This window comes from Nanorana parkeri, unplaced genomic scaffold, assembly GCF_000935625.1.
Source record: "Nanorana parkeri isolate BGI_ZX_2015 unplaced genomic scaffold, ASM93562v1 scaffold2227, whole genome shotgun sequence".
NCBI classification, from domain to species: domain Eukaryota; kingdom Metazoa; phylum Chordata; class Amphibia; order Anura; family Dicroglossidae; genus Nanorana; species Nanorana parkeri.
In genome coordinates, this window is record NW_017308495.1 from 28468 (window position 1) to 37924 (window position 9457).

A 9457-nucleotide genomic window follows, 5' to 3' on the forward strand; every position below is an offset into this window, starting at 1 on the left:
CACTTATCTTCCAGAAGAATTAGGAGACCAGTTCAGCATACTTGTTTGCATAAAATAACCTTTACTTGTGGTTTGCAAATTGTGTACATCTTCACATATATGATAAACATCCTGTCAGTGCAGAGGACAATGTTTTGCATGAACAGGACAGAACTTCCTCTGCTTTCACTTCTTTTAGGTGTTTCCTGCTATCAGGAGGTAAGATACAGCACTTACATTTTACTCACAATTTAGAGTCTATAATTTTGGCATGTAAAGGAATAACTTCCAACTAGTAGAAAGCATTATACCAAGCCACTACATTGTGGTCTGAGGGATCTCCATCTTCTACAGAATAAACAGACCTCTCATTCCTAACTCTGGACTGAACAATCTCTTCCTCTCCTCCCACCACCTCATTACATACCCCTGCTAAGCTAGGGTGATGTACAGGCAGGGAACTTAATCAACTTGTGGTTAGAACTACCAAATAAAGGGATCTTGCACCTTGTTACATATATATATTTTCAACCATTACATACATTAACTGCAAAAACACAGTTTTATACCTGCACTCCAAGCAGCTTTCTTTCTCCATTCCAAACTCTGCTTTCTGAGAGTAAAAACTATTATTCCAAAATGCCTAAAGCCCTATGCTAGCCAAAGCCTATTTTTGATAGGTAGGAAGGGTTATAACACCCATCAGGTGTTTTATTGCTTTGCTGCTATTGTGTAGGGTTTCAAAGGTACAGATAATAATGGGAAATCATTCAAATGGGGACAAATGCATCAACAATAGCACTTTAAAATAGAGCAGGGAAATGTTAGAACTTATCTAGGGTTGTATTATGCTCTGTACCTTCCTGTCCCGGTGAGCTCCTTTCCCTTCACTGCATGTTTTGGCAAAGTAAATGTTAGCAAAGCCAAACAAAAAAAATCAACAATGGCCATACAACACATTGTGGATGCTCTTCACCATATCCGTAAGCTTCAGTAAAGCTGAGAGAAATACATTAAATATATTTTCTTTTTGACATCGTCAATGAGCATTAGAGTCTCTTCACCTCACAACCTTTCCTGTGTAATTTCATTAGCCCCAGCCTTGCGAGTGCTCTATTCCCACATACATGTCTGTGCTGTTTCACAGGTTTTGAGAGGGGGGGTGTTGTGGGTGGGAATATAAATTACATTTTCATGCCATGAAACTGAACTCTTTCTGTAACACATTTACTGAATTGCTTAAAGGCCATGTCTCAGACTGTGGTGGTAAAGGATTTGTGACATTGGGTGCTGTATCACTCACCACTGATTTGTGGCAAACTAGGCTGCATTTACTGTACAGTCATGTGGCGACCAATCAAAAACATGTCCATGATGCAATTTAGCTCTAGTTTAAGAAGCACAGCAATAACATCCTGTCTATCCTTCTCAATTTCTAATCCTTTCTCTAGTGCTCCTTTGATACACAACCATATTTATTTAATTTGCAAATCCTTTCATTTTTTCTTATATATGCTATTGTATAGCTTAGGAGTTAACAGACACATTCCCCATGTAGACCACGTTTTCCCAGTTTACTTTAAGAAGTTTGTTTCATTGGCTTATCTTCTTATCTCACATATACACGTGTCCTACCACATACATTACAATGTTTTTCCTGACACTCAGTGGTTGTACCTTAGTTTTGCAGAAGGATTCATTTCCACTAGCTCCTTCTCTTAACCTTTTGTTTCCTTTTGAGTGGTATCCCCTGTTTTCCCGTGCTAGATTTTATTCATAGTTTTACCATCTGTTCTCCTGTGCTTGGTCACACATATGGTTTCCTAACTATAACATTCTATTAGCAAATCCCCATTGTACGTCCTTTCATGCAGCTTACTGCACAGGTATAATTTTGCTAGGACACATTTGAGGTGGCTGCCAGAGCACCAAATATGCCTGAATTTGAAACCCTGGTCACCTGTCCTCTAATTGGTTCTTTTGTAACTGACTGAGGCATATGGTATGTTGTACCATTGTTGTGTGTTTTTTTTAATATGTTGACCTTTATGACACAGTTATGATGTAATAATGACACTCGGTTTTTAGCACATTTAATTGGGTATTCCCTCTAAAAACAGCTGCCACTGTTTGTGTGGGATGCCCTTGTACTGTGAAAAAAGGATCCTGCAAAAACCTGAGACACGGTTGATGGTCAAAACACAAGTTAAATAGGTAATTCTCCTTATTTGTGTACTTGACATGTTTCTACATGTATAAATGAATAAAGAAAGTGGATATTCCCTGATTCTTGCTCAGGGCACCATGGCTGGTTTATTGCACTCGATCTTGGCTAGACTTGGTCTAGATGTGCTATAGCCTTCCTTACTCCAGATACCAGTACTGACTACGCTACACACTCTATTAAATATAAATAATTTTTTTTTTAAATGTAAAAAAGCCAACACTGTCTGCTGACTTGCCTTCTCCTAGTCTGTTAACGAGGCATCTTAAGAATGGAGCAGTGCAAAATCAAATAATTTCTTATATGAGCATATTGGATATTAAATGTAAAGTACCACAGATTTCAGTATACCCTTCACCAGGATTGTGTGGGCATTCTCTGAATAATTCATCTAAACTTTAACAAAGACAGCCTGACTATATAATTACTATCCAAAAGTATTATTAGGCTATCCCACAGGTGTAACTAGTTTCTGGATTTAATTCTCATCCATTCTGGCCCTGCCCTGTATTGCTATACTTTCCCAGACTAATGCGGTTTCCTTAAGGTGTGGGGATAATTGAACTGAGCAGGGCATGGTAGCCACACCCAAACCTCTGCAGTATACTCTGACAAGACGCTGGCTTGTCCTGTCATGAAACAAGTTTGAAATGATTTGATTTGAACTTGCAAGCTGCAAATAAATCAAAGGGTAGAGCCCGGCTAGCAATAATTCAAGACAAAGTCACCTACTATATAGTTAAGTGCATTCACTTTCCAGAGCAGAAGTGAGTCAGCTATTTCATTCCCTTGTAGAAGTGGAAAATTGTAAAAGCATTCTGCTCATATGTTCCCAATTTTATATAGCATTACTTATAACTATTGACTCTTACTCTTAATATACTTCATAATAATATTTTACTTGAGGATTGTTTTTCTTTTTTTAATTTATTGTCTGAATTTTTTTAATTATTATACTTACCATATTATGTTGAGAAGTATAACTACATGGCATGATATAGCCAACTAGGAGGAAACCAAAGGTATGAAATATGATCCTTATATTAGTAATTAACCACAATTAATTTGTATAAAGGACAAATGCTAAATATTTTGTAAATACTTGAAAATGGATAAGCTTTATTGAATTTTTGGCATGTTGATTATGCTCATTGCCTGGATTCCTTGGGGCATTACTCAGCACAAATCATTCTTGTGGTTTAGCATTGCTGACATAGACTTAAGGCTAATAAGATACACCTTCCAAGGCCTCACAGCAATATCAATTCAAGCCATACACCTATAGATTTTCTGCAGATTTTCTATGGTCAGATGGTAAAAGTGCAACAGATTCCTCCATCTACACTAAACTGTGTGGATGTAGATATTCCCTGCTGGGCCAAGCGTCAGTATCTTGCTAGTTGGGCCCTCTTAAGGTGCCCACACACTGCTCGATTCTCGTACGAGAATCACGGGAAATCACGCGATCGTACGAGAATCGAGCAGTGTGAATGAAGACGTGCGACCGTTTCTACTGTACGGTCGCACGTCTTTTGTCTAAGGAGCATGCTAGAAAACCAGCCGAGAATCGTACGATTTTCGGCTGGTTTGAGCGGTGCTCGGGAGACAAATGCCGAACGGGCTGGTGTGCGCACGCGCACACTGCCCATTCGGCATTGCGGTCATCGGAAGCCCGCCCCTCAGGGGGGTGGGCTTGCGATGATCGAGAGTACGATCTGCCTGTCCAAGATGGGCAGATCGTACGTTTATTTAATCACTTTACAACCATCGCAAGACTGAGGTCTTGCGATGGTTGTACAGTGTATGGCCACCTTAACTCTCAAAATACCTGAACAATCTGATTGGATGCAGGCATTGTTCAGGTGTTTTGAGAGCCAACGGGGCCGACTAGCAAGATACTGGAGAATGGCCCAGCAGGAGATTTCTCCATCCAAACAGTTTAGCGTAGATGGAGGAATCTGTTGCACTTTTCCATCTGACCATATAAAATCTGCAGAAAATCTATAGGTGTATGGCCAGCTTAAGTCTTGTATTACCAGGATACCTTTGCAAACCATTAACTATAATGGTTTCTTGACTTGCTACTTTAAATGTAGTATTCATTTTTATAGTCATCCACCTATTAATTTGGCAGTATGAATAGTCATGGTAAAACAGATGCCTATAAAATAAGTACAGAAATGTCTAATATCTGAAATTTTCACAGACACACCCCAATGTTATCTATATGCCATCCAGCAACCTTGGGCCTCCTAGTACATAGTTAGAGCTAAGATTATATATATCATATTTCCACCATTCTGTCCATATTGTCTTCTTCATTAAATGCTTTAACCATGCCCATGTAATCTGATTATATGTATGTATATCTCATTGTCTTTTCACTAGAACCCAATACAGAATAACAAAGCAGTCAGTAAAAATATTCATCTTTGGTATACACAGTATAAAAATTGGCTTTATGTGTATAGGTGATGCATTGCTATAGATTTGTACCGATGAAGAAAAAGCACTCCACAACTATATGCCTTGCATTGCACTTTGAAAGCATTGCTGTTTTCTACCTTAGTTGCTGCATAAATATATTTTCCATGGGATGGCAGTGTGATTGGCCTTTAGATGTCCCTGAACATGTAATAGTTGTGATGTACTGAGTACAGATAAGGGTGTTATCACAGTGGAAAATTCCCTTTGGCGGAAAAAATTAATTAATATTATTACTGCAGTGTTTCTGACACACCCAGCTTCACACTCATCGGCCATTGTTTGTCTCTGTGCCCCACCCAACAGCACATACAAATCTGCCTGGATCTTGTACAGCACAGGGCTAGATGCATATTCTTTGTCAAACTTATACATAGTTTTACCATATAGAATGCAAGAGACCTGATCTCTTAGTACTTTTTTTTTATAACACCAACATTGTAGGTAAATTGTAGCTACTAAATCGTGTTAAATGTGAAGTAAGAAAGTGTCGGACAAAATTATAAATACAGAAAAAGTCAAATAACAGTGAAAACTCTTTCAAAATGATATTTGCTATATAGGTACAGATAAGGTTTTCTTCTGGGGTTAACCGACCTGTACCTTTACCTCTATATATTGTCTACTTGGCATACCAAGCAGTAGGCAGCTTTTTTAAAACTTTATAAAGATGTTGACATACTGTATATTCAATCTGTGCAGCGTGTATGCTAGAAAAATCTATTAACTATACATTGCCTTGTAGAAATACCCCACAAAAGTAATTTTACCACCTAATAGACTGAAGTTAGCATTTTTTAGGTGGGCTGGTCTACACACCTGAGTGTTTTAGAAGAAAAAGAGTGACAAATTGCATGTTTAGGCTTCAGGATTAAAGTATATTGAGAGGAATTTGGAGGCTGCCATTGTTGACCTTGCTATAATTCGAATCAAATAATTTTAACACTTTAAGATGCCGACCAAAACAAGTATGCTTCAAGTGAAATCAAAACTCCTATTGCATTTTGGTTCTAAGTCAGCGACTCGAACTATTGAAGTCACTGGATCAGTATGACAACCATATGACTAATATTTTCAGGAGAAAAGTTCTTCTCCTGTCAGCACAGCTGTCCCTTAAGAAACTGGCTGGCCATGCCTTCTGAAAATGTTAGTTGCCTGGTTTTAATATGGATCCAGTGGTTTCTAAATTACAGAGTCACAGATCTGCAGTAAGCAGGCAGATCAGGAGTTTTTATTTTTCTGTGACTTTACTGGCTGAATACATGTTCCAAGGTCAATGACTCGAGCAAGAATTTATAAAGAATATCAGTGGCTGCCTACATATATCTCTTAGTACAGTTTCCCTTTAAGTGGAACATGCCTGGTATAGTGAGATAGGTAGAGATCAGCACTATGGACAGCTCACATTAGAACATTTAATAAAAGGCCAGGTTTATCAGATTTGGATGTAACTGTAAGCTTTGTGCTGAGAAATGTAATTTAAGCATTGATCTCTTCATGTCAAGAAGCATCTACGATTTCATCTCTACAGAACAAAAAGGGTGGGCAGGGCTGTCTCCAATTACCAGCATTTCCTTTAACCTCTGCTGTCCTCTTGTACAGAAGCACACGTATCTAATTGCATCATTTATCATTACCGCAGTTTTCCTTTAAACCAGGCATCAAAACTGATCATTGTGTTCTATTTTTACTACTGTCTCTGTTAAAGTATTATCAGCCTTGAAATTTAGTTTTATACTTCCAGGTACACATATGAAGAATAATAAAGTAGTGGAATTATTACAGAACAGTAATATACTTTATGTAGACTGTCTCCTGTGTTTTTATTCTTTTGAATCATACTAGCTGTATTTTTTGTCACATTAAGCAAGTATTAAGGTCAACTTGTAACTTCTTTAAATAAACATATAGGTATTTTCAGCAAATAATTATTACTGTCACTGAGACTTGACAATATTGCTCTATATGTGAACTCTATAGGTGGATTATGGCATGCTTGGATAAGTTATAGTAGGAGGGGGGATACGTTAATTAAGCTTAGCATGTAAAATTGTTTTATTTCTGTACATTTATAAAACTTGTATTCACTCACCTACATACATGACCCCCTCCTTGGTTTTCTCTGCAGCCTCAGTCACACCCTGCTTGGTTTTCTCTGCAGCAGCCACCACACCTTCCTTAGCCATGGAGAAACCTTTCTTAAAGACATCCATACTGGTTGTATATAAACAGGGAAGTTTCAGAGACCCTTTCGCCTTTTCTGCGTCCCACCTAAGCTGCTCTGATCTTCAGTAGGGTGGTGGCAGTGTGACAGTTTTCAGAGATTTCGTCAGCTTCTTATCAAACTGCTGCACTGCAGTCTGACCAATGACCATGAGTATCCAGTTCTAAAATATTAATGATATGTGCTGGAGTGGTACAGTATGGTGGGCTGGGGGACTGTAGGGGAGGAGCGGGCTGCTGAAAAAAGGATGGGTAAGTGCAGGATGAGAGGAGGGAGATCTGGAGATGTAAAGGACCACTGGAACATTTCCAGCCACTTCTGAAGCTGGAGATGTGCTGTGCTGCAGTATGCTATATTCATTCAAGGACAAGCTGCAGATACAGGGAGAGATGCTGTACAAGCACATCTTGCATGCTGCTTGAAGATTCAGCTTCTGCTTTGCAGTAATGTGCTCTTAACCTATTGTCTACAGGATCCATAGATGTTATTACTCTAGCATAAGAAAGGTACATAAGTAATTTAATTGAGAGTTATCAAAGCCAGTGTAATGCATTAAGCACTATGTCTGGGAAAGATTTATTACAGCAATAGACATGCATACAGAAAAGCCCCCCCATCTGTGTGAGTACAACTTATGATCTTCACATCTTATTTAAATTCACAAGGCCAAAGTGAGTTGCTGGTAAAACTGTGGACTGTGTAATGACCTAAAGGAAATGGTGGATACTCAACTGACCAGTGGATGATTCTGCATTTCCTACAAGACACAGAGGACACAGCGGTAAACACCCACTTAGCACAGACACCGCCCCCTCTGCAGATCTATTATTGTACAATGAATGCTATATTCATTATCCTAATTATTTGGGAAATACAGCTGTACTCTTTAGTGGTTTTATGTACAAGTTATAAACTGGATTAACATCATTAGTAACTATTATAAATTACTGGCTGTACTCTTATTATGCTATTTTGTGGATAGCAATACATTCAGTGTTGGTTCTATATAGTGGTTATATGTGCACGTCATAATCTCCCCTTCTTCCAAAAGTGAATGTATAAGCATGTATTATACAGATTTGCAATGTCACAAGTGTTCTTGCTGCATAATGATGTCATATATGCATGCTGCAAGAAAAATGAACCTCCCAATGGTGCATGAAGTTGCTTTTAATTTAATGGAGACTAAAAGCACATACTGTACATAAACCACATTTTTGAAGAATGTCCTAAAGTTTGCTTTATTTTGAATAGTAAAGGCTAATGGGACCCCAGAGGAATTACGTACAGCCCTTATTCTTTCGGCCTACTGAAACATACCATTAAATTGTCTAAAGAGCTAATGTTGCATATCTCTATCGGTTGAACTCGATGGGCATGTGTCTTTTTTTCAACCTGACTAACTATGTAACAATGTATATATGCAAATGTAAATCAAAACAAGGTAAAAAGTCACTGCTGTGTTAGGAAATTACAGGAAATTACAGGATGTAATAATTAGTCCAAAGATTTAATCAAATCTGTTTCTAGAATGAATACCAGGCTTGGAAAGGTTTGTGTGAGTGCAAATTAAATCCAGATTTTCCAGAACATGTCCTTTTTCGCCCTAAATCCCAGACTGTTTTTTTTTGTTTTGGTGATTTCTCAGTTCTGCAGGTTATATCTTGGTTTCCTAATTCACCCTAACATAGTAAACACTGATTTTTTTTCCCAATGCATGCCCATATATTTACCCCTAAATATAATCAACATAGTCTGCTAATGTTATCACGCTAGTGTGTCTTTTAGAGGAATGGTAAGGCTCAAAATAAGCATGAGTTTTAATTTAGAGGAGCTTTATACCCCTATTGATGCCACATTGCGACACATGCATATAGTGTACCCGACGTAATTTTTGCGAGATATACTGTATATATGTATTAGGGATGCACCGATACTAGCATCGGTATCGGTGCCAATACCAAGTATTTGGGAGAGTATTCATACTCGCTCAAATGCTCCGGATACTGGTGCGTCTGGTAACAGGAAGCCGGGCAGTGAGTCATTACACGCTGCCTTGCTTCCAGATTGGCTGGAAAGCAGACTCTATGCTCCCTCGTCACCGGGAAAAAAAACAAGACATGTTTTTGACAAGAATGCCCTAACAGCTAGCTCCGCCCAATTGTGTAGTTTGCTGTCATCTGATAGGCGAGACATGATTGGGCAGAGTCATCATGACTTTGCCCAATCATGGCTCCAAATGAGTACTGAGCCCTGATTGGGCAAAGTCTTGCACCTGACCTGTGTCGAACAGACCACGAACAGCCGATGTTCGTTTCGAACTTGTGTTCGAATCGAACCGGTGAACCTAGTGATCAGAATCCTCACTGTTTAAGGTGAGGGAAAAAATCAGATGCAGGGATACAAAAGCAAGATTTTAAGTCCTAAATGGAAATAGTGTGCACACTATGACACTGTGAACGCTGTCCACCCTAAGGAGGCAGAGACTAGTCAATTACAGGTGGTGTACTCCATTTCTTCTGGGGATGAAGGTATTGCACACTCAG

General features: G+C 38.7%; 1 protein-coding gene across 1 annotated transcript in view; it reads right to left on the reverse strand.

Annotated features, from left to right (window-relative positions):
- Positions 1-7120, reverse strand: part of LOC108801122 (gamma-synuclein-like) — a 20604-nt gene extending 13484 nt beyond the window's left edge. The window contains exon 1 of the mRNA XM_018573077.1: positions 6780-7120. Coding sequence (XP_018428579.1) covers positions 6780-6900 — 121 coding nt within the window. The 5' untranslated portion in view covers positions 6901-7120. The remainder of the gene's footprint in view (positions 1-6779) is intronic.
- Positions 7121-9457: the final 2337 nt, after the last annotated feature.